This window comes from Acomys russatus, chromosome 28, assembly GCF_903995435.1.
Source record: "Acomys russatus chromosome 28, mAcoRus1.1, whole genome shotgun sequence".
Lineage (NCBI taxonomy): Eukaryota > Metazoa > Chordata > Mammalia > Rodentia > Muridae > Acomys > Acomys russatus.
In genome coordinates, this window is record NC_067164.1 from 36,799,541 (window position 1) to 36,825,165 (window position 25,625).

Sequence of the window (25,625 nt, forward strand, 5' to 3'; positions counted from 1 at the left end):
CGCGGGCCCAGGCGCAGGGCACTCTGGGACAATGAGTCCGGCCGGCGGCCAGTCTTCAGCCGCCGTCGTGGGCGAGAGAACTACAATTCCCAGCCTACCTCTCGCGCCCCTCCGCCAGGCCCATGGGCCTTGCCCTCCCAAGTCTGCGCACGCCGGAATCGCCGGGCACGCTGGGAAGGGCCTGGCTCCGGCGGGAAGGCGGAGCCGTTGGGGAGCTGGAGGCAAAGCGTGGTCTCTCCGGGGAAAAAAAAAAAAAAAAAAAAAAAATCTCTCATTCACGAGAACGCGGTGCCCGAGCTCGTAACAGAAGGGGGTGGAGCTACGGGAGAAAAGGGTTTGGAGGACGCTTGGCAGGGTGGAGCGGGGTGGAGCCGGAGGACCAGGGTCACTGTGTGCACACCCAGGGCGGGTGCCCAGTTCGCGTAGCCTCGGATTCCCGGGTCTGCAGGCGCGACCGGCCCGGCTGGTCCAATCCGCCTGTGCTGGGAGAACAGGGAGGGACCGAGCAGAGGAGCCGAGGTGGTGGCAGTGAGGACTCACTGGATCTTCTGAGTGATTATTCTTTACCATGACCTGCTAATACAAAGCCCAGACTACCTACTAGAGTAAAATAAAAACTGTTGTGCCAACCGTAGTTTTGAAATGTTCAGGAGATATTTGACCACTCTTGAAAGAATGAATTCCGAATCATTTCAAGTTTTCAGTATTGCACCTGTGTAGGGGGGAAAAAGGCAGCAACCCGTAGCTAGAGGTTTTTCAATTTCCCCAGGCAAGCCCGTGTGTTTTGTTTACACCTGCTAACTTTTTAACTATTTCTAGTTAAACAAACAAAAAAACATTAATAAAAAGGACTAGAGAATGCAAACAGGATCTGGAGAAATGACTCAGTGATATTCTTGTAGAGAAAGGGAGTTCCCAGCACCCACGCCAAGCACACTACAGTCACCTGTAACTCTAGCACTCTTGGCCTCTTGCACATAACAGCATTCCCAACTCCACTCTCACATACACATAATTGAAAAATAAAATATTAAAAACATACAAAAAGCTTGGGAACGAACGATACGTGCGGCAGTAAAAATGTCAGAACCAGACAAAACCCATTGCTAAGAAGCAAAGGAAAGGGATGGTATCATACACTTCACATGACAGGAATAAAAAAAAAAATCTTTGGCATTTTTATTCAGACACATATAAAAACAACTTTAATGGTACAAGAAGACATTTTTCCCTGGCTTCCCAATCCAGGAAGATTGAGGTCTGAAGATGGATCGTCTTTCTATCCCACCAGAAGTTTCTCATTGGTGGCTAAGAATTTTTGTGAATTGACTTTGTAAGGAGTGTACATCTACAACATACATGGGTGCAGCTTACACAAAACTGTCCGGTTCTTTGTCCTTCTGTGTTGCCGCCACTCCTCCCTGAGATGAGAGGCTTGGGTGCTGGAGGAAAAAGTGGCTTCCAGCATTTGCTTGATTCAGTGCATAAACGAGAAATAAAACAAGAGTCTGGTAGCTCATGCTTGTAGCCACAGCCTTTGGGAGGCTAAGACGGGATTGTTGTGAGTTGAGTTCAAGGCTATCCTGAGTGACATAGTTCCACACCTTAGAGTAAAAGCACAGGCATTGACATCGGGAAGATTTTGAATCCTGGACCTGCTGCTTAATTTCTTCAAGGCTCAGTGCCTCACTGTCTGAGGTTTTGCTGTCCACAGTTTTAGTACCCTGTGATCAACTGCAGTCTGAAAATGTTGAGTGACAAGTTCCTGAAATAAATAATCCCTAAAATTTACATTGCACACCATTCTGAATAGCGTGGTGAGGTTATGACCAGCCTTTTCTGTCCCACCTGGTAAAGGAACCATCTCTTTGCCTAACGCAGCCATACTGAATTACCTATTTGCCCTTCAATCACTTAATTACTCACCTGCTTATTAGACTGACAGTGATACCTTAGTACTTGTGTTCAAGAACTCTTATTTTACCTAAAAATGGGCCCCAAATGCAAGAGTAGTAATGCTGGCAATTCAGATATGTCGAAGAGAAGTGTTTTTTGTTTGAGAAAAGGTGGAGGAAATTCTTGACCTCATATCCGGGGGTGGGGGGGGGATATGATAATACCTATAGCAAACCCATTAAATTATAAAAATAGAAAACTAGTACTGCTTTTGCTGTGGCACTTCAAACTAAAAAACAAAACAACAAAAGAAAAAACATGGCCATCATGAATAAGTTCTTAGTTAAGAAGGAAAAGTTGCTAAGTTATAGAATTCAATTTTGTACACCAACTAAAACATTTTTTAAAAAGAAGGACTACAGGAATCAGTACTGTTCGCTGTTCTGGGACCCACTGGCTCCGTACTCCTGTACAAAATGGGGTCAGCTCTTTCTCACAGAACTAGAGAGATTGTAATTGAGGCAGTGTAGGCAGAGTTAAGCTTGATGCCTGGCTCATAGGAAATGTTCAATTCATAGCTCAGTCTTTCCCTAGGATTTAAAAGCCTCACAAGCCAAATTCTTACTTTCCTCTTGCAGGCCCGTTTCCTCTCTTCCTTAGGGCAGTCCGATGGGAAGAAAGGCACAGCTCAAGAGCCTAATCCCAAGTAAGATCCTGAGAGAAAGGATCTGGAGAGGAATCCTTCATGTCTCCAGGGAGTGTCCCTGAGGAAGCTGAGCAATGGGACTGGGAAAGCAGACGAATAGGAAAGCCTTCTCTTTTCCCTGGGGTTGGGGAAGAGAAGAAAGTGCACAGCTGGCTACATACCACAAATGTCTTGTGAGGCTATGTTTACGAGTCTCCAAAGGTTGGCTGGCATCGTCTAGGACTGGAGAAATGGGGGTGGGACCCGAGGGAGAGGGGTGAGGAAGGGGTACCCTCAAGAGGCACCAGCTGCCATCAGATGCTCCCTGGGAGGTTCAAGGAGCAGAGGTTAGGTTCTCTGGGCATTAGCCTTGGGGAAAAGCCTGCTGTGCCAGTAATCAGGATTGTCAAAGGCAGAGTCAGTGGCTTCCAAACTCCGCAGAGTTTTGAGTCGGGCATAACGAACGTGGGGGGCATGGTGTCCAGGCCCTAGGAAAGCTCGCATCTCTTCATAGCCTTGTTCAGCTGCCGGGCAGGCCCCCATGGCTGCATAGTCCCCTCCGGGACCACCCACACCTCCTCGCCTGCGGTTCATGTATTCATAGTCCTCGTCTGGAGTTGTGCCAGCAGAGGGCATAATGGCCACGGGATGGAGCGGGCAACTCTGAGTGCTGCCCAGAGAAGCACTAAGGTCCGAGCCCACATCCATGTACTCGTAGCCCAGCTCCTCAAGGGAACCAGGCCTAGGGGGCAGAGGCGGGCTGTTCCTTCTCTTCCGGTTCATGTATTCATACTCCTCGTCTTCATCTTCTTCGGTACCCAGCACAGAGCTGAGACCTACTGAAGAAAGGGTGCCTTCCCGGGAGGAGGGTGTACCTACAAGTTGAGAAAAACTGTAAGTATGTATAGAATTTCATAGAGATAAGCAAGGGGCGATGGGGGCGGGGGGTGAGCTTGGAGGAAAAAAGCTGGAAGAGCCGGGCAGGCACCTCTGAGGTGTGTATCTGGCATGACATAGCCATTGCTATCCTCTTCCGCTAACCCTGGTGAGGAGAGTGGGGTGACAGGAGTAAGCAGGCTGTGTCGCTGCGAATGGTAGGCACTGTCTCCTCGCGGCCGTGGGCTGCGGCTTCGGCTCCGGCTCCTACACACGGATACTCTCTCTTGGAGTTCAGCCTCAGAGCCTGTCACGTGACCCTCAGATGACTCTGACGCCAGACGTCCCCGTGGAATCGGGTGCAGAGAGATGGGACGGGGGAACTGTTCGTGGCCCCCCAAAACTGCAGAATCCTACAGCGGAAAATCCACAGGGAACAATACAAGGATTATATGGAGTATATAAATATACAGAATAAATAAATAAATATATATACAGATTAAGAAGGAGGTGCAGTTGTTCAGACTTTCTCTATTATAGGATGCTGATTAAACAAGATTTGAAGCCTCTCCCTCCATATCTCCATCCACCTTTCCAAGGTCATAAGCCCCTCTGCCACCCCAGCTTCTGGCTGGCAGACCTTACCAGACTGGCCTCCCCGAGATTACTCTGGTTCATGGGCATGTACCCAGATGAGGGATTTAAAAGACTCTGGCTCTAGGATGAGAAAGGAAAGGGAAGTGTTAAAATGAAGGCAGGAGCTTGAGTGGCCGTTCTGGGTGCGCGCTAAGAGGGTGGGCAGAAGGCGTCTTACCCCACGTGGGCGGGTAAGTGTCCCCACAGGTAAGCTGAGGACAGAACCCAGCGTGGTCGCCAGGCTGTCCTCCTCTGCCTCCAAGTCCAGGTCCAGGTCCAGCTCTGGCTCCACTTCCACTTCCTCCAGTTCTTTGTTGGTCAGAGAAGAGGGCTCTGCCGCGGGAGCGATCCCCGGCCCACTCTCTCTCTGTGGGAGCACACAAGCAGTCAAGTGGCTTCTAGTTCCAGCCTAGGCTTTTCTCCAACCGACTTGGGCTTCCTCTAGCCGGGACTCACCTTTATGACCAGGTAGCGTGGAGGGTCACGGGCCATCCTGGTAAACTCATTGGCTAGTTCTTTAAAGGTTGGACGAATGTTCTCATCAATCATCCAGCCTGGGGGGTGGGGGGTGGGGGGAGGGAGAGGTAGGAGTGTGAGCCAGAAGAGAGAGCAGGACCCCGGAGGAGAAAGGAGGGAAGTCAGCCAGAAAAAGGCTGGGGTCAGCAGACAACTCACACTTGACCATGACCATGTAGACATCAATGGTGCAGATCTGGGGCTGTGCTAACCGCTCTCCTTTCTCCAGCAGGTCTGGTATTTCAGCCAGTCGCAGGCCTGCGTAGGGCTCTGCTCCGAAGGTCATCAGCTCCCAAACTGTTACACCTGATACAGGAAGAAGCTGACTAATAAGTATGAAAAATCGACACTGGGGGCTGGAGAGATGGCTCAGAGGTTAAGAGTACTGATTGTTCTTCCAAAGGTCATGAGTTCAATTCCCAGCAACCACATGTTGGCTCACAACCATCTATAATGAGATCTGTATACATAAGAAATAAATAAATCAATCTTAAAAAAAAAAAAAAAAAAAAAGATCGACACTGGCGAGAAAGGAAGGAGGACATGGGGTGGGGGACTGGGGGGTTGGGGAGAGGGGAGGGGGCCACCCAGGCATGCTTACCATAACCCCAGACATCACTCTGATGTGTGTATTTCCCAAAGTGGATACTCTCAAGGGCCATCCACTTAATTGGAGTCTGAAGATTAAAGATAAGGGTACTACCAATTAGGGTTTTTTTTCTTTCTTTCCTTCTTTCTTTCTTTTTTAAATTTTAAATCTTCAAGGGCCTGGAGAGATGGCTCAGTGGTTAAGAGCACTAACTGTTCTTCCAAAGGACCTGGGTTCAATTCCCAGCACCCACATGGCAGCCCACAACTGTCTGTAATTCCAGTTCCAAGGGATCTGACACCCTCACACCAATGCACATAAAAACAAAACAAAACAAAAAAACCCCAAGTTCTCTATCATCCTCTTTTCCCTGAACTTAAATTTTTTCTACCACTCCCAGCCCTCTCTCCTTGAATTTACCAGGACTCATCAGCCTATCTCAGAAAGACCCCGCCCCCGAAAGACCCCGCCCCCCCGACTACGCTGTACCCACACTGTGTCACTCTACCTTGATCTCACTGTGTAGTAACTGCTTGTCATCGGGCGGCAACAGGTCAGCCACTCCAAAATCTGCCACCTGGACCTGACTGGGCGACTTGAGCAGCACGTTCCGCAGCGCGAGATCCCTGTGCACCATGCCGTGCTCCTCCAGGTAGTACATACCCTAGGGAGGAAGATGGTACCAGGGTTGGGGTAGCCAGCACTCAGCACCTCAGACCCTTCACCTTCCTGCCTCCACCCTGCCTGTCCCCGGTCATCGCTGCAGTCACCGGCCTCCAGACTTCTCTCACCTTGGCAATCTGTACCCCCCAGTTGAGCAGCAGCTGTGGTCCCAGTGTCCCACGGTGTTGCCTCACGTGATCCAGGAGGGAGCCCAGAGGCAAGTACTGAGTGACAAGCTGCAGAGATGACCCAGGGCATAGTCCCAGGAGCCGTACAATATGGGCGTGGTCTAGGCTGCCAATGGCCAGCATATGCTGCGAAACATAAGAGATGTTAGCCAGGAAGTTAACAGGCTCACCCAATCCAAAAGTCCCTCAACGCTCAAGCGCAACATGCATAACGTGCATCCGACGCACTGTCCGACAACCCAAGATCACGCGCCTCCACTCCCAGATGCGCACTGCCTCTCTTCCGGCGGCACACGGAGCTGCCCTCCTTCACCTACATCAGTCACAGCTTGAAAGCTTTGCCGCCCGCTCTTGTCCTCGATGACTTTAATGCAGACTGGGATCTTAATGGATTCGCCCTCAGGAATCCAAATGCCCTGCAGAGTTTGGGGTGGAATTGAGATTTAAGGAAGAAAGAAAGAAAAAAATCGTCCTTTTTAGTCAATCTTTTGCCAAAATTCCCCTCCCATCCTCCCTCCATCTTTCCCCCACTTCTCCAGACTTCCTGGGAGTCACTCACTCACCTTGTGTACAGTTCCAAACACACCAGAACCAAGTGCTTTAAGCTTCCTCAGCTCTGTCTCTTTAAAGATTCTGGCCAAGACTTTGTTTGCCTTCTCACTGGGGTCCAGAGGCTCAATGCTCTGAGGAGTGGACAGAAAGGCGGCAGTGCTCAGAAAAGCCCACTCCCACAGTTCTAGTCTCACCTACTCCCCCAGGGGGATGCCCAGGGCAGCGGAGCCCAGAGCTGAGGGTGGGAAGAGAATTGGTCTAGTCCTAGAAAGCTTCGTGATTTCCCTGAGGAACGGCAGACCCTCCAGGAACAGTAGGACTTATGAAGCTGTGCTGCTGAGAAGGGACCCAGAGGGTCGATTCCCTATGAGTAGCTGGAGGGGGGAGGGGAGATATGGTACCCCACCTTGAAGACCTTTCACACAAAGTTGGTTTTTGTTGTCTTCCCCCCCCCCCTTGGTTTTTTGTTTCATTTGTTTTTCGAGACAGGGTCTCTCTGTGTTAGCCTTGGCTGTCCTGGACTAGCTTTGTAGACCAGGCTGGCCTCGAACTCACAGTGATTCGCCTGCCTCTGCCTCCCGAGTGCTGGCCTGGTTGGTTCTTGTTTTCTATTCCCCTCTCTTAGTAATAAGATGAGGGCTTACTGTGTAGATAAGACTTGTCTGGAACTCAAGGCAGTCTTCTTGCCTGAGCCCGAGTACCAGAATTACTGTCACGTAACAAAATGCCTAGCTAAGCCTTCAAAGCACTTCCACACACCCCTACATCCACTGTCCTGGAGGAGGAGTGTTATATGTATCTACGATACACAAACTGAGGCACAGGCAATTTCCTCAGTGTCACGGCAGATGGCAAAAGCAAGATGAGAACATGCATTCCTACTTCCTGGAGTGGCGTGTACATATATGTGCCCGCGTACATGTGTGTTGCTAGGATTGAGCCTGGGTCCTCATGCATGCTGATCTGTACCCATAGCTCTCCGCCAAACTCTCAAAGAAAGGGACCACATCTCCAGGCGGGGACAAGGAGTTCGGGTTCATCCTATCACTTTCCCCCACCCCCACCTCCTCACCCCAACCCAGAGGGTTGAAAAGGCTGTCTCCCACAGTTAGGCTGAGTACTCACCTCACCCCGTTCCAAGTAGCGCCTCATGGCCCTTTTGTTCTGAATCCTGCGCCCTCGCCAGTAGAGGAAAGACCCTCCCAGAATCAGGAGACTCACGGCCAGTCCTGCCGTCACAGCGGTCACTAGGTGGGGTTTGCTACGGGGACACAGAGAAGAAGCCAGAGTCCTGGGTTTACTGAGGCTCCACAAATGTCGGCTGTACAGTGTGCATCTGAGTCAGCATTCACACCTGATACTGTCCATGAGCACTGAGGGGCTCAACGTGAACATGGGGCTCCCTCCGTTAAGCTAGCGTAAGTTAATTTTAGGAAGGGAATGGCAGAAGCCACAGTAAGCCAGTCTAGTGGTGGTGGACTGTATATAGAAAAGGGAAGGATGACCCTAGTGGACAGGCCCAACACTGATGTGCATATGGGTGACACTAAACAGACCTGGGGTTATTAACAATCAAGAAGGGGACAGGGTGAGGGCATTAGGGTCATCTGGAAGGAGATGATGGTGATTGGCATGACCAAAATGAACTATATAACTGTATTAAATTTCCAAAGAGTAAATTAAAAATATTATTTAGGGGTCTGGAGAGATGGGTCAGAGGTTAAGGGCACTGACTGCTCTTCCAGAGGTCCTGACTTCAATTCCCAGCAACCACATGGTGGCTCACAACCATCTATAATGTGATCTGATGCCCTCTTCTGGCCTGCAGGTGTATGTGCAGCCAGCACACTATACATAATAATAAATAAATAAATCTTAAAAAAAAAAAAAAATATATATATATATATATATATTATTTAAAAGAGGGGAGGAGCTAGAGAGATGGCTTGGCAGTTAAAAGCTCCGACAGAGGACCCAGGTTTGGTTCCCCGAACCCATCTGGTGGCTCACAACCATCCATAACTCCAGATCCAGGGAAATACAGCACCCTCTGCCCTTAGCTTCGGGCACACGCGGTGCACATACATACATTCATTCAGGTGTTACTCATACATAAAATAAAAATTAATAGTTTTTTAAAAGGTAGGGATAGTGGTACACGCCTTTAATCCCAGTATTTAGGACAGAGAGGCAGTTGGATCTCTCCGAGTTATAAGCCAGCCTGGTCCACACAGCAAGTTTCATGTCAGCTAGATCTTATGTAGTGAAACCTTGTCACAAAACTAAATATATATATATATATTTTTTTTTTCTTTTTTTGAGACAAGGTTTCTCTGTGTAGCCCTGGCTCTTCTGGAACTCACTCTGTAGACCAGGCTGGCCTCCAACTCAGAGATCCACCTGCCTCTGCCTCCCGAGTGCTGGGTTCAAAGGCCTATACCATTACCCCGTGGCTAAAAAATAAAACCAGAGAAGGGCAGAGTGGGGCACTGGAGAGAAGCTCAGGGTTTCAGGAGGACTGGCTGCCCTTGTGGAGGACCCAGCACCTACATGATGGGTGACAAGTACTCATAACTCCAGTCCCAAGATACCTCCTGTCCTCCTCTGGCCTCCAAGGGGACCAGGCAAGCAGGTGCTACCAAGTCATAGATGCCGGCAAAACAACCATACACACCAAATGTTTAAAAGGCAGATGAATAGCATCACTCTTCCCCTGGCCTTTTTCCCAAACAGTCGAGGATTCTACAATCTCCAAGCTGATCTTACCTCATTAACACCCTCTGTTTGGCCTAAACAGTCTTGCACTTCTGGTCCCTTACACCTAGAAAAGAAAATGGCCTTCTTAGACGGTAAGTAGACAACAGTGGCCTGGGCCAACAAGATAGCTAAGCAGGTGCACAAGACTGGCTGCCGAGCCTTGGGGCCTGAGTTTGATCCCTGGGAACCATGGAAGGGAAGGAGAGGAATTAACTTCCCCAAGTTGTGATGCGATCTTCATACACACCCGGAGCACACGCCATGTGGACGATACACAACACACACTCCCATATACACAATAAACGTAATTATAAAAAAATAATTGGTTAGGCGTGGCGGCAACACGCCTTTAGTCCCAGCACTCGGGAGGCAGAGGCAGGTGGATCGCTGTGAGTTCGAGGCCAGCCTGGTCTACAAAGGGAGTCCAGGACAGCCAAGGATACACAGAGAAATCTTGTCTCAAAAAAAAAAAAAAAAAAAAGACAATAGAGACTCAAGTCCAAGAGCCTCCATATATAAAAGCTTGTATCGTATCCAAACAAACCTCCTGTGGCGCCTCATCCAGAATCCCCCAAACAGAGGGGACTCCACACTCCACTCCCACCCTTCCTGATAGTTTCCTCCTCCATGTGGGGCTCTCCTACAGGAAACTCCGGACCTAACATCACCCCAGCTTCCCACATCTGTGGGGTACTCAGGCCTGGGTGTCCACCAGCCCTTTACTCTATAGCTGGAGGTGAGTGTTAAATAGCCAGCCCTTTCTTCTTGCTGCTCCCCTCACCCTAGTTTCTGTGTCCCTACACGCCCCCTGAGCCCTCCTTTCCTTCACCCCATCACTGACCCCTGGGTGCAGTTCTCGTGGCAGGGCCGACATTCATTCTGAGCATCGGGGTACTTGTAGATTGGACCTTTGGCGCCTAGGATTCCGTGGGGGCAGCTGTTCACACAGTGGGGCCCGTCGCGAAAATGGGCACACTGAGCACAGGCATCGGAACCCTGAGTAGGGGAAAGAGGGCCTTTGAGAGGGAGACCTCGGGGTTAACTCCAGTTCTCCGGGGAAGGGTCAGCCCGTCCCTTCAGGATCCTTCGTGTGTACGAACTCCAAGGGTATGTGACTTCCCTAGGAATTTTGGCCCTATCATTCATTTGACCTTCCCATCGCCTCCCTTACAGCTCCCAGGGCTGCTACGCACCGAGCCATTGCACGTGCTGGTGCCCTCCATGGTTAGGCATTCCGGGTGGCAGGAGAAACATTCGGCCTCATGAACAAACTCACGAGGTTCCCTGAAGTTGGGGACAAAAGGGGGGGGTCATCTTCAAGTTCTGACCTTCACACCCCTACCAAGGCCCAAGCGGAAAAGATGTCTACAAAGCCAGCTGTGGTGGCTTGCACCTGTAATCCCAGCACTTGGGAGGCTAAGGCAGAGAATGCCTCCGTGGGTTCAAAGTCTGCCTGGGTTATAGAGTGAGAGGCTGTCTTAAAAACAAAAGCAAGCCAACAAACAAGAAAGCAAGAGAGGGGGGCCAGGTGTGGCAGCACACACTTTGCATATCAGCACTCAGGAGGCAGAAGCAGGCAGATCTCTGTGAGTCCTGTGTGGCCGACACAGTAAGTTCCAGGTCAGGACTGTGAGACCCTGTCTGTCGCCTCTTCCTCTCTCGAACACACACACATGGGCACATGTACATGAAACACGCGAGCAAGCCAGGCAAGGTGGCTCAGAGCTGTAATCCTTGCATTTGGATTTAAGGCCAACTTGGGCTACAGAGTGAGTAGGCTGGGGGTCAGGGGGTGTGTGTGGAGGGGGGAGGCAGGGAACAGGGGGAGGGGGAAGGAGGGAAAGGGAGAAAGCATCACAGTCTAAAGGCTGTTAATACCCCAACTACTCCATCCATCCCTGGGCCTTACTCCCACCCTCTTGGCCTTCGCCGCACCATACCCTTTCAGCAAGTTGCAGTGAGTCACACAGACACCTTCTCGGCTATAGTTTCGACAAGACAAACACTGACTGGGGCCTGGGCCCCAGCACCCCCCGGAGGAGCACAGAGGATCACACGTTTTGCCCTCTTTCCCTGGAAAAGAACAGACTCGTTAGGAAGACCCTGAGGACACCCAGGAAGGCCACTAAATTCTTCCTCATTGCTTCTGCCCTCATAGCCCCTTCCTCACAGGTTCCATCCTTCAATCCTTCAACTTTATTCTTCTCACTCTCAGGGTCAACCTGTCCCTGTTCCTTTCACACACCCCCAGCCCCCCCATCCTCCCTCCCAGGAAGCCCTTTCTCTCACTGCACTCTGTCTCAGGCCGGTTGTTCTTGATGTCCAGTCTCTCGTCGGAAGGCCCCCGCAGCAGTCTGGTCCAGTTCAGAGAGTGGTGGTAGCAAAGCTGCTGGTTGGAGCTTATGTAGACACGGCCAGCACTGATTTCCTTCAGGGACCGTAGGCCCAGAGATGTCACGTTCAAGTTCTTCATGATCAGCAAGGAGAAGCCCCGGCTGGAATAAGGTGTCCACGTTAGAAGGCACACAGCAATGGGAAAAGTAAGCATAGAGCGGATTTACTGTCACTCCATAACTCTGTCCGAGCTAAGTTAGACTCATGGAGAAGGAATCCCCTCTTTTGGCAGGTCTGTTTTTTGAGACTTGTCTTATTCTGAGGCAGGTCTGGAACCCCCAACACAAACCGGTCTTGAACTTGCTGCGATCCCTCCAGCCTCCGCGGCCCCCGGTTTCAGCACCACATCCCGCTTTTATCCTCCCCTCTTGCCTTTTCCCCACCGTGCTAGCTGACTGCTGGGGTCTGCCAGTTGGGAAATACAGTGTATTTCACAAAAGATGCCCATCTCACTGTCTGCCACCTCCACACCCCTCACTCACTTGTAGAGGCTTCTGCCTCCGATGGTTGTGAGGTTGGAGAAAACACTGAAGTTGTGCATGTGCGGAGGCCAGGACTGGATGTTCAGGTACCCTGAGGGGTCAGAGAGGGAGGTGAGCACCAAATCTTCTCTGTGCCGGGTTCCCTGCAACCTCTTCACTGTGCTTTGGAGTGTCAACCCCGCCCCCCTTAAGACTTATTTATTTTATGTATATGCGTGCTTTATTTGCGTGTAGAGCTGCACACCAGAAAAGGGAATCAGGTCCCATACAGTTTTAGACAGTAGGCAGGCATGGCAGCACACGCCTTTAATTCAAGCACTCAGAGAAGCAGAGGCAGGAGGATCCCTGTGAGTTCAGGGCCAGCCTGGTCTACAAAGCAAGTCCAGGATAGCCAAGACTACACAGAGAAATTCTGTCTGAAAAAACAAACAAACAAACAAACAAAAACAAAACCCAAACCAAACTTCTCCACCCCCACTCCCCCCAAAAAACAAACAAACAAACAAACAAAACCCAAACGGTTCTAAACAGTTGTGAGCCACCATGTAGTTGCTGGGAATTGAACTCTGAACCTCTGGAAGAACAGACACTTAACTCTTAACCACTAAGCCATCTCTCCAGCCCTGAGGGTAACTTTTCTTTAGTGGATTAATTGTAATACATGCTGGGGTGTCATCTGCTCCTTCCAGCAAGGGACGCCTCTGCTCTTCTCACCTGTGATCTCCCGCACTGTCCTGAAAACATTGAGCTTCTCTGGGTCCAGTGCAGGGATCTTGTGCCAAGGGTCCCTGGGGGAACAATAAAAAACTTGTCAACAAAGTAGAGAGATGATTCTGTGATAATAAACACACCATACCTCAAAATGTGCTTCCTAAACGTCAAATTTCCCGCAGTGATGAGGATCAAACCCAGGGCCTTGTACATGCTAAGCACGCAGCTTTACTGTAACTAGGCCTCTTGGCTCGCAAGTTAGTCTGCATCTAAAGGAGACAGACTCCGTGGAGAAATACACAGGCCTGGATCATCTTATGCTAAATGGCTGACACAGCCAGTAAAAGTCACTTGCTGTGGAAACCTGACAGCCTCCTATGGTAGGTCACAGCTGTCTGTAACTCCAGCTCCAAAGAATCGGACATCCTAGTCTGGTCTCAGGCACCAGGCTTGCACAGACATCCATGCAGGCAAAACATCCATGCATATTAAACAAACAAACTAGGGCAGAGGTGATAGCACAGGCCTATGATCCCAACACTAAACACTCAAGAGGCTGGACAAGGGTGGCAAGTTCAAGGCCAGCCTGGGCTACATAGGCTGACCTTTTCTCATTGAAACAAAACAAAACTGGTCAGGCATGGTGGCGCACACCTTCAGTCCCAGCACTCAGGGGGCAGAGGCAGGTGGATCTCTGTGAGTTCAAGATAAGCCTGGTCTACAAAGTAAGTCCAGAACAGTCAAGGCTACACACGTAGAAACCCTGTCTCAAAAAACCAAAAATAAATAAATAAAGTAAAAATGTGTATAATATGCTAAAATTAGGAAAATCTGGGTAAAGACTATATGGAAAATATGTCATTTTTACAATTTAAGTCCAACTATAAACTGTAAAAGGAGAGAACACATTCCCAAAAACTGGCTTGAGTTTCATACTTGCTGTGGTACATGCATGCCCACAGATGTGTACACGTACACACACACACACACACACACACACACCTACACAAGAGGGACTGGAGAGACAGCTCCGCAGATAACACTTGCTGCTCTCGCAGAAGGCCCACACCATCTGTAACTCCAGTCCCTGGGAATTCAACATCCTCCTCAGATTTCTGTGGGTGCCAGGTACATGCATGGTGCAGAGACACTCAGGCAGGCAAAATGCTCATATGCATAAAATAAGTAGATGAAACACTAGGCAGCTTCTATTATTTTAGACAAGAGTGAGTGCAGGTGCCCGCTGAGGCATCTGATGCCTTGGGAGCTGGGGTTGGAGGTACAGACAGCTGGGAACCTACGGAAGCTCAGTGGATGGTAGTAACCCCGGCCTGTCTCCCTTTATTTAAATTTAAGGAAGAACTTCTGGAAAATGTTAGGTACGGAGACACATTGTCCCTGTACTGTCCCTGTACCATGTCATCCCTCAGGGTAATACCGAGTTACTTAGAGAAGTGCTCTAGGTACAGATGGAGTGCTACGTTCCTAAGACTTCATGGCTTCATTTCTATACTTATTTTTGGCTTTTTTTGTTTGTTTGGTTTTTTGTTTTTGTTTTTGTTTTTCCCCCAAGACAGGGTTTCTCTGTGTAGCCCTGGCTGTCCTGGACTCTCTTTGTAGACCAGGCTGGCCTCAAACTCACAGACATCCACCTGCCTCTGCCTCCTGAGGGCTGGGATTATAGGCCATGACTTATATTTCTTGTCAGCTGCATGCAGGGATTTTTTTTTTTTAAAGATTTATTATTTAGTATACAGTATTCTGCCTGCATGTTACACCTGCAGGCCAGAAGAGAGCCCCAGATTTAATTGTAGATGGTTGTGAACCATCATGTGGTTGCTGGGAACTGAACTCAGGACCTTCGGAGGAGCAGGCAGTGCTCTTAACCTCTGAGCCATCTCTCTGGCCCCTGCACGCAGGGATTTAAGCCACTGAAATGCACTGTGTGGTGGGCGGGGCTGGGGACTTCGGGCGGGAAGGCAGAATCTCTAACCCGTTGAGGCCAGTGATGAGGAAGTCCAAATTGCCCAGGATCTTGGTACAGTTCACGAACCCATCGATGTTGCTCGAATCCACAGTCTGGAAGCGGCTTCCTGAGCCTGTCCCCTCACAGGCTGCAAACACAGGACAGTCTCAGCACGGGGGTTCTGAGTCAGCTCAGAGAAAAAACTGGGCAGAGCCCCTCACCACTTCCTCCTCACCTTTTGGACACAGCCCTCCACAAGGCTCACACATCTTGACTCCATTTTTATCTACTTCCATCTTGTCAGGAGGACAGGCCCTAACACAAGACGTCTGATCCACCACAAAGTTACCTAGGGAAGAGGAGATCGCCATGAGAGGCGTAACAGTGCTGACCACTAAGACCCTCCTGGCTCCCCTGCTCCCTCCACCCTGCACTGGATTTGCCCCACCTACAATCTAGGCTTCCTTGGGTCTGTCCTACAGACTGGACAGTCTTTTTGTTCTTAAGATGGCCTCACCCCCCTCCCCTTTTTTATATATTGTTTGTTTGTTTTTTGAGACAGGGTTTCCTGTCCTGGACCTCTCTCTGTAAATCCAACTGACCTTGAACTCACATAGATCCACCCGCCTCTGCCTCTCAAGTGCTGGGAGTACAGGCGTTCACCACTGAGCCTGGCTTAATTATATAAATGTCTTTTTGTTTGTTTGTTTTTTGGTTTTTCAGGACAGGGTTTCTCTGTGTAGCCTTGGCTGTCCTGAACTCGCTCTGTAGACCAGGCTGTCCTCGAACTCACAGAGATCCGCCTGCCTCTGTCTGCCAAATGCTGGGAAAAAAAGGTATTTGCCACCATACTCAGCCTTTAATTATATATGTTTTAAGACTTTTTTTGTTTGTTTATTTGTGTATATGTGCATCTCTGTGTGCGTGTATGTGTTTGTGTGTGTGTGCAGGTGTCCTTGGTGGTCAGGGTCATCAGATCCCCTACATGGGTTCTCACATCTTTTGAAAGAACAGCAAGTGTTAAAAAAGAAAGAAAGAATAGCAAGTGCTCTTAACCAATGAGCCATTTCTCCACATACACAATGTAGTGTACATTTGTCTGGTGCCAAAGGAGTCCAGAAGAGAGAGTCCAATCTCCTAGAACTAGAACTGAAGTCTGCTATGGACTGCTTGATATGGGTGCTAGGAACTGAGTCCTTTGATATGGGTGCTAGGAACTGAGTCCTTTGATACGGGTGCTAGGAACTGAGTCCTGTGGAAGGGCAGCAAGTGGCTTCAACTGCTGAGCCCTGTCTCTCTGCCTGGCGCCAAACTCTGGCCTTGAGCCTCTCTGGTCCTTCTGTCTCTACCGCAGAGTGCTGGGACTACCACACAGTAGTTTGCCCGGTTTGTGTGGTATTGGAGGCTGCGTGCACACTAGGCAACAGCCCTCTTCACTGTCATTGTTCCCAGCAGCCCACGTCAGAAGTCTAGGGGAAGCAGTCAGCACTGGCAACAGATGTCGCTCACTAGGTGAGGTCACATGATCACATTGAGGTCTCCTAATAAGCACCTAACTTTTTTGTTGTTGAGTTTTTGTTTTTGTTTTTTTGTTTTTTTTGAGACAGGGTTTCTCTGTGTAGCCTTTACCGTCCTGGACTTGCTTTGTAGACCAGGCTGGCCTCGAACTCACAGCGATCAGCCTGCCTCTGCCTCCCGAGTGCTGGGATTAAAGGCGTGCGCCACCACCGCCTGGCATTAACACCTAACTTAACCCAAAGTTCTGTCTAGAACCTCGGGTCCACTATCACTGTCCCTTCCCTTCAGACACTCACGGGGACAGCTGGCAACACAGACTCCTCCATATTGATACTTGGTGTGGGGGTTGGGTTCAAGCTGGAACGTTAGTTTGTTGTACACAAGAGGCTGGGGACACCGGGGCACACAGGCTCCACTGTCGTTGAAGTGGCGGCAGGCCTGGGAATGTAAAAGACCCCTAGAATTTACATTTTTCTCTATACGCCCCCCCCCCGAAGCACGGAACCCCATTTCAGAGCCCAGGCTGACTGGGCCATTCACATACAAAGCAATCTGTGTCCTGGGGTCCAGAGCAGCCCCCTGCACACTCATCGTGACAGCACTGATTAGGGTTGGGCCCAAAGCAGTGACAGTTACACTGAGGGGCACAGACGGTCTTGGTCACTATGAAAAGAGAGAGAAGCACGGCAGTCAGGACGAACAGGTATGCTATGAGAGGGCGCAAGCCTTCTTAACTCCTTAGAAGAAAACTCAAACCCACATATCTGGCAGTCTTCCGGTCCAGGGCCCCAGCATCGCCCCTTGCAGGCTTCGTGACAGGGTGGACCTGGTTGGGGAGCAAGAGAAACACAGGACCATCAGAGCTGAGAGGAGGCTTGTTTGTCCACAGGGAATGACGTCAGCACACAGGCACCTCAATCCCAGGAAGCAAGAGCCCTGGGCTCTGTCCCTCCCTGCCCTAGGAGGGCAGAGCCGGGCTCAAGGAAACCTGTCAACAAAGGGTGGAGCCACTCCTTCACACTACCCAGTGGGCAGCTGAAAGGGGAGGAGCTGGGGCCGCTGCCAACCTCAGCCCCAGTGCCATCCCGGGAACTTGGTTCCTCCCAGATAAATAGGTTCTGTGCCTGAGTGGACAGGAGCAATAGGCTTGCTCGGGGCACCTGGGAGATGTTCCCCTGGCAAGAGCAATAGGGAGCTAGTCCAAAGGTCTGGCCTCCCTGCTTAGCACCCACGACAGGACAACTGTTGCCTCTTTTCCTGTTGCACTGGCTTGGGCTCGGGGAGACTGACCCGGTCCCTCCTGACAGGCAGGCTCTTGGGTCAATAGCCTGAGGTGACTGTTTGGGGATGGTGGGTTCAGGTAAGGGATCGAGTATGGATGGGAAAAGGGGTCACTCTGGTTAGCTGGGGCAGGGCGCGCTGTGGTGGCCATAGCCACTTACAGCTTCCACCGTTGTTTTTCACCACGATCTCAGCATCTTCAACCCTCACGATGTCCCTCCAGTCAATCGTATCCATGTGGCAAAGTTTGTCATTCTTCTCAATGTAAACGCCCCCTGAGAGAATCTCTGCGGTGGGAAGAGAAGTGACAGGCTACAGCTCTACAAGACAACGCCTCTCCTATACCTTCCTACCAACCCAAACGACACTCAGACCTGGGGGGGGGGGGGGGGGGAGGGAAGGGGGGGGTGGATCATGGTCCCGTGGTCCAATCAGATTCAGGCTCCAAGAAAAGCCGCCCTCCAAGAGGAGGAGTCGGACTGAAGAGACTCCGGCCTCTGCAGACACCTGTCTAGATCCGGTTTAGCCAGTGGGGGAGGGGCAGGGAACGAAGTACGGGACAAACAGATTCAATCCCCTAGGCCCTACCTGAGTGTTTTCCAAGGAACTGGGACACGGAGCACAGAGAGTGCCCAAGCTGTGTTTAACCCTACACTCTCCAGCTAGTTGCGGGGGGGGGGGGCGGGGGGGCACGGGGCAGTGGTCAAAGGTAAGATTTCAGGGAAAGAGGGGTATCAAGCGGCTGTTGTAAATCCTAGTTGGAGGGATAGATCTGTTTCCTAGGCTAGCCCAATCATCACATAAGATCCCTCCTTCCTGGAGCAGACGCCCCCAGCTCCTTCCTGGGCGCCTCTAACTGCTTAAAGAGTTGGAGCGCTTTCAGTAGAATGAGCTTAGAATGAGCAGTCTCGGGTCATGGCTGAGGAGGTGCCTGTTGGCTGGGAGGCTCAGGGGCAAGACCAGAAGGGGGTCATGAGAAACTAACCAGTGAGCTGAGTGAACCGGAGCTGGCGCAGCGCATGGCTGGAGTTGGTGTTGTAATTCAACATGACAAACACGGCAAACTTCCCATCGTAGACCTGGGTTCCCCGGACCACTCGGAGATTGGGCAGAGGTAGTATAGAGAATTCATTCATGGCCACTAGGACATAGCCTGTCACTTCTCGGATCCACTATGACAGAACAGATGGTGTCGGTGAAATGGGCAGTAGTAGGTCAAGGTCTCAGGTCTTTCCTTCCCGTTAGGCACCAAGGAAGGAATCCTTAACTCGTCTGTCTGTCTGTGTATCTGTTTATTTTAGTTTTTTGAGAAAGGGTTTCTCCGTGTAATAGCCCTGGCTTTCCTGGAACTCGATTTGTAGACCAGGCTGTCCTGGAACTCACATGATCCCCCTGCTTCTGCCTCCCCAAGTGCTGGGATGAACGGCTTGCACCACCAACGCCCAACCTATTATCACATTTTTGGTTTTTTGTTTTGTTTTTCTTTTTCGGCTTTTCAAGACAGGGTTTCTCTGTGTAGCCTTGGCCATCCTGGACTCACTTTGTAAACCAGGCTGGCCTCGAACTCACAGTGATCCGCCTGCCTCTGCCTCCCGAGTGCTGGGATTAAAGGTGTGCGCCACCACGCCCGGCTTGTTTTGTTTTTCAAGACAGGGTTTCTCTGTGTAGCCTTGGCTGTCCTGTACTCACTTCGTAGACCAGGCTGGCCTCGATCTCACAGCGATCCCGCCTGCCTCTGCCTCCTGAGTGTTGGACCTTTTTAAATGTTAGGCAACTGCGGTGGCCCCCCTGACTCCAGTCCCAAATTCATTGGTCTTGATCTGCTGGGCTCAGTCAGGCACTGTCCCACTTCAGCCTGTCACTGTGTCCAGCCTCCAGGGATTTATTTTCTTTTCTCCCCCAACCGCCCTGGCCCAATCCCAGGACTCTCACATGCATGTTCTGCAAGCTCCCAGCTACCGAGCTCTAACCCCCTAGTTTATGGGGGGATGCTGTCACAATACTGTGCCACTTTTGTGAACAAGCCACAGAAATGACTAAGGATCTGCCCTGCCTATCCATTTCTTCTTGAAGTCACTCAAACCGGAGTATTCTGGCTTAGTCCCTTCCTCATCTCTCCAGGTCCCTCTGGGTCTTCAGGTGGCTTACTGAACAGTTCTGCCTGAAGGAGCACCACCTGCTCTGTCTCTGTCTCGTGGCCAGCTTCTACAGACCCCTGGTTATGGAACCAGACCACCCCCGCCTCCCATTACAGCCACTGGGTCCCTAAGTGCACAGGCTCAGAGCCTTAAGGTCCTCTGAGTCTTAAGAACTCTGAAGGCAGCAGAGGGCGTTCCTGAGAGGGGCAAAGCGTTTCCTATGGGAAGGGCAAGAGGGTCTGAAGCAGCCAAAGTTGAGGTTTTGCATATTCACCCGCAGGAAGGAAAGGTCGGCATTGTGTCCCGTGAGCACAATCTCCAGGTTGCCCATCACCACCTCACACCGGTCATAGAGTTTGTACAGCGTCTGGTACTGATTCTCAGCGTCACCGCTTACACTCAGCCCATTCAGAGTCCCAAGACACACTGTAAAAATGAAGGTAAGACAGACAGATCGGTGAGCTAGATGTCCCCTCCACGAAAGCCCTGCCCACTAGGCCTCCAAGGCTGGGGCCCCCCTCACTTCTCACACGTCCCTCAGCATTCCAAACAGAAAGGTGAAATGTGTACTTTTCCTCTCCAGAGTCCCTACTGTGCCTCTTTTGTGCACTAACATGGGTGCTAAGGGGTTAATACAGAAGGAAGACATGGGGGGGGGGTACTTTCTTTCACCCTAGAAAGGACATTAGGCAGGAATCAAACTTTGATTACCCTCTCCTCCTCAACTGAGGCACTTACTTCTCTGCCCCCCATCCTGCCTCTCTCTGGGCCCTGAAATAAACGTCTCTTTGGGGCTAGCACACAGCCTCTATTGTGTCTACAGAGGGTGGGATGGGGGCAGTGCCTAGGGCCACAGTTCAGCCCACAATGAAGTGATTCTATCCAGGAGGAGGGGGCTGCCCCACCCTGTCCCAGACACCCCGTCCTTAGTAGCACCCCCCCCCCTCTTACCCTAGAGCTTTGGGCTCAGACAAGTGACCTCACTAGAGGGATAAGCCCTGGTAGTGGGGTGGGGGGTCAATGGGAGCTTTGTCTTTAAAGCTGGACGATAAGGGACTGGCAGCCTCCCCCCTTCCTAAACTCTGGTTTCCTTTCTCACTCCCTTCCCCTAAGCCAACAAGCTCCAGCTCCCCCAGCAGCCCTGGGCAGCCCTGAAGTTCTCTTCACCAAACAGAGAAGCCTGGAGAGAAACAGAACAGATCTTCCACTCCTAAACCTACTTCCAAATTTCACTGCCAGAGGGTTTCATTAAAAAGACTTCTGCTGGGGGGCGTGGTGGCGCACGCCTATAATCCTAGCACTCTGGGAGGCAGAGGCAGGTGGATCACTGTGAGTTCCAGGCCAGCCTGGTCTACACAGCGAGTCCAGGACAGCCAAGGCTAAACAGAGAAATCCTGTCTCAAAAAACCAATTAAAAAAAAAAAAAAAAAAGCCAGGTGTTGTAACGCACACCTTTAATCCTAGCGCTCTGGGAAGCAGAGGCTGGCAGATCGCTGTGAGTTCGAGGCCAGCCTGGTCTACAAAGGCTAACACGGAGAAACCCTGTCTCAAAAAACAAAAGAAAAGAAAAGAAAAAAAATCTAATGTGGCAATGCTCTCCAAAAGGCACTCCAGGAGAGAGGCCAGCTCACTTCAGCCCTGGGCTTTCATTCTCCTTTGCAAAAATGGAGGAAGTCTTGGCCTCTGGAACTCTAAGTATCTTTCCTTTAACACAGTGAAAGAGCACATGGGGTAGTGGGGTAGAGGGGTACAAACCACCACCACCTGTTCCAACCACCCTTCCCTGAGGCGGGGCAGGAGGCAACAAAGAGAGAGGAAGTCAGAGGCCCCAGCTTCTCCTGCTAGATGCACCTCAGGTCTGACTCTTTCTTTAAGGTCCACTTCCTTATCACTCTCCAGGATGGAAGGAATGGACCAGTCCCAGCAAGGAGACATAAACAGGCTGGGAGCTTCAGGGTCCTTGGGCTGAAAGACTAGGAAGCTTAGTCATTTCTGGGACAGCCCCACCCCATCCCCTTCCTGGCAGGACACCCCTCTCTTCCAAGCTAAGGTGCTAACCCTTCTCATATAAAGGGAGGGGCTAGGATGTGTGCACAGGTAAGTGACGTGTATGCGTGCGTGCGTACCTTCATGACTGGCACACACAAACTTGTACACAGTTCCCCTGGCCCAGAAATATAATTGGTTTGCCCTCCTGGGATCCGTATTGGGATTACAAGCAGCCAGTCCATCCCACCTGCCCACAGGAGCTTGCACACTTTGTGTCTTGTGCTTTGCAAGGCCTTCCAGGTCTCAGTTACCTGCCACCCCCAGGCTAAAGTTCATATTGCACAAACAGGGGCAAAGGGCCTGGGCAGGACAGGTATAAACAACTACCCAGGAGGAACCAAGCAACTGAGGGAACATGGCAAGGAAGCAGTCGGGACTGCCTGTGCGGGACCCTGAGCTCAGAGACAAGCTCCATCAGAGCCTTTCATGTGTGTGGAGGGCACTGACTGGGGTTCGGTGGACCCTCAGAAGCCTCCCTTCTACTGCCCCAGTCACACAGACACACAATGGGACAAAGGGGCTATACAAGGGCTTGAGACAGGGCTGGATGCCCAGAAGCTCAGGATGGAGATAAAGGGTAGAGACCCAACCATGCCTGCTCTCTGCCTCTTGGGGTGGGGGGATGGGGAGCCCGGACTTTTGGGTTCCTGGTTGTGTGTGTGTGTGTATGTGTGTGTGTGTGTGTGTGTGTGTACAGTCAGTTGGGATCCTGTCACTCCCCTGGCCCCTCCCACTCCAGTCTCCAGACCACCCCCTCCACCAGCTGGGAGTGTTCACATCTCAAGATCGCAGGGGCTAAATTTAGGCCCAGCAACTGTGGGGAAGCACAGGTGGTTTCTCCCACTCCCACTGTGGGGAAGGGGCCCTGGTTGTGGCATCCGCGCTCCCCCCCGGGGGGGGGGGGCTGAGATCTGGGGTCTGGTGGGAGGAGCAAGATCAACAGGACTGTATTACAGCAACTCCAGCACCCTTCAGGTGTGCACAGTCCCAGAGACACCCGTAGGAACGGGCTGGGATGCCATAGCCCGGAGGAGAAGCCGATCTGTCTGAAGCTAGGCAGTAAGCTGAACGGGGTTGGGGGGGGGGGGGGGAGGTGGTGGAAGCGCAGAGGTTGGGTCTAGGAGCAAGTTCAGGGACAGAATGTTCAGAAGGTGGGAGAGGTGACCTCAGATTGGAGAGGGAACGAGGTCTGATTGTCCTTTCCCCCACAGCTCCAGTCTACTAGCGCCTACACCCTGGGACTAGTATAGTATATAATAGATGCCCAACGTGCTAGTTGAATTAACTTGGGTCTTGATAATGAAGAGAAGTTGTTAAGTTGGTGGCCGCTTATCTTGTGGGAAAGCAGGCAGCCAGCCTCTGTGGCCTCTCGCTGATGTCACCTGGACTTGGCCCTCAGGTTAATCTCAGCCCTTCTCAGGGCAGCCTCACTCACGGAAGAGGAGGTGCCATTCTTGTTTTTCCAACATTAGAAAACAACAACTTCCAACCCTTGCATAGCTCCGCCCTGCCGGCAAAACAACGAAACTGGGGGTTGTTGAAACCCGGGATGGGGTGGGGGTGGGGGCCAGGGAACCGGAGGGGTAAACTGAGACCCTTCAAGCCAAGGCTCCCTCTCCTTTACAGAAGGGTCTCTGCCCGTCCTCCCTCTAAGGCGCTCAGAAGCGTGAACTACTTGTTCGGCATCAACCTGACCAGGACAGACCAATTAAAGGGTCAGCGAAGCCCAGGAGAGAAGGGTTGGTAGGCATCCAGGAATAAGGTCCCCGCCCAGCCCACTCCGAGAGCAGAGCCGCACGGTCCCCTCCGTGGTGGTCTCAGCAGACCAGGGTCGCACCCGCCCAGCTCGGCGCGTCAGAAGCCGAGCCCCTTGCCCAGGGTCTGCGTGCGCTCAGGTCGCGCTCCCAGCTTCCAGCTTGCTGGGGCTCCCGCGCGGCTTACCTGTCTGAGAGTTGCCCATCTCGGAACCCCGAGCCAGGCTGAGGAGGAAGCCCAGCACCTGCAGAGTTTCAATCGCCCTCATGATTCCAGCCGCGGGTGAAGGGAGCCCAGCCGAGTCTGGCCCGGGGGGGGGGCCCTTGGGTTAGGACATCGAAGCGACAGCCACCTGAGCGGCAAGCGAAGAGATGGCAGCGGCGGCAGCGGAGGTTGCAAACTGCAACCGGAGCCTGAGCCGGAGTCCAAAGCGGGAAGGCAGGGGAGGGTGTCTGTCTGGGAGGGAGGGAGGGAAGGAGGGAGGGAGCGAGCGAAGGGGGAAGGGTGAGTCACGACCGCGCCCCCTCCCGTGCGAGGCTGGAGTCCTGGTGGTTGAAGCCAGGGACACCCGCCCGGAGCGCGCGCCCCACCAGCCCGCAGCTTGGCCAAGAGGGTCAATCAAGGAGGGGTCTCACTCAAGCAATTTCCACCGGAGATAGTTAAGAGAAGATCGAGATTCCAAACGTCCCCAGGCTAGGGAAAAGTAGTGAATGCGGGTAGGGAGAGCGCTCCGAAAAGCCCGGCCCCTTGAAAGTTGGCCTCGCCCATTAACCAAATCACTCAACTCCCCTAGCCGGTTGGATCACTTGTGGGATTTTTTCCCCCCCCTTTCGGAGTGTGAATATTTCTGGGGGGTTTTTTTGAGTGGGAGGTTGTTTTTTAGCCTGGCGTTCGGGCCACCTCAGTTTCTCCAGGACACAAAACCCCATTAACTCTTGTACCCAGCCCAGGAACCCGAGCCCGGGAGGCCGCGTGAAATTGCACTGTCTCCGGCCGCTTCCTCCTGCAGACCCGGCGCCGGCCCAGCCTCTCGGGGGGATTTGCTTGGGGGGCGGGGGCGGTGTGCAGCCTGGGAACAGACCACGGAGCCCGCCTTCCCACTTCGGCCCCGGGGAGGGGCTCCCGCACCTGTCGCCGTCCCCTCTGCTGCCCCCCACGGACGCCGCAGAGAACAGCTGTCTCCGCGGAACCGACCGCGCCGTCCGGGCGGCCGCGGTTCCCGCCTCTCTTGCGCGGACCCAGGAGGGCACTCACGCCAGGCGGCAACAGTGAAGAGCATGGGGAGGTCAGTCACCCCCAGACTGCCCCCGGGACCTGCCGCCCCCGAGGAGCCGAGGGACACACCCTAGGTCCCGGACGGCGCCCCCTGGTGCATTTCACACTCCGTGAGAGCACTTTTATCCCCTCGCCCACGGCGAAGACTATCGGCTACAGTCCTTTCTTTTATTAATTTTTTGTTTTTGAGACAGGGTCCTATATAGTTCAGGCTAGAATATACTATGTGGCAGAGACTGGTGTTGAACTCGGGATGAGTTTTCTGCTTCCTTGTGCCAGGTACAGGTGTGCGCCACCATGTCTGGCTCTCCTCCAATTCCTTTTTTTGTTGTTGTTGTTCTTATTATTACCGTGTGTGTGTGTGTGTGTGTGTGTGTGTGTGTGTGTGTGTGTGACGGGGGCGGGGCCCGTGCGTGCTACGGTGTGCGTGTGGAAGCCGGAAGACAACTTTGTGCAGTCGGTTGTCTCTTTTCACTTTTACTTGGGTTGGGGGATGGAACTCAGGTCACCAGGCTTTCTCTGCAAATGCATTTAGGTTACACGTAGAGGCCAGACGTCAAATCTCCAGACCGCGAGGAGTTACAAACTGTTGTGAACTGCCATGTGGGTCCGAAGATCTAACCCTGGTTCTTTGGAAGAACAAGAAGAGCTCTCAAACACGGAATCACCGCTCCAGCTGCAGGCATCCTTAGACCTTT

At 51.9% G+C, this 25,625-nt stretch overlaps 1 protein-coding gene across 1 annotated transcript; it reads right to left on the reverse strand.

The window, feature by feature from the left end:
• Window positions 1-2,684: 2,684 nt before the first annotated feature.
• Erbb3 (erb-b2 receptor tyrosine kinase 3) lies at window positions 2,685-24,124 on the reverse strand. Its single transcript, XM_051170540.1, has 27 exons — window positions 23,839-24,124; window positions 20,123-20,274; window positions 18,696-18,882; window positions 17,872-17,997; window positions 17,190-17,255; window positions 16,974-17,092; window positions 16,726-16,867; window positions 15,147-15,260; window positions 14,939-15,059; window positions 12,949-13,022; window positions 12,235-12,325; window positions 11,648-11,853; window positions 11,299-11,431; window positions 10,552-10,642; window positions 10,188-10,354; window positions 7,727-7,937; window positions 6,613-6,732; window positions 6,367-6,465; window positions 5,990-6,175; window positions 5,707-5,862; window positions 5,211-5,286; window positions 4,769-4,915; window positions 4,550-4,647; window positions 4,272-4,460; window positions 4,103-4,174; window positions 3,570-3,870; window positions 2,685-3,456 (listed from the first exon to the last, which is right to left on the reverse strand). The coding sequence occupies exons 1-27, from the start codon at window positions 23,918-23,920 to the stop codon at window positions 2,930-2,932; spliced, it is 4,053 nt and encodes a 1,350-aa protein (XP_051026497.1). The 5' UTR covers window positions 23,921-24,124; the 3' UTR covers window positions 2,685-2,929.
• Between the last annotated feature and the right edge of the window lie 1,501 nt (window positions 24,125-25,625).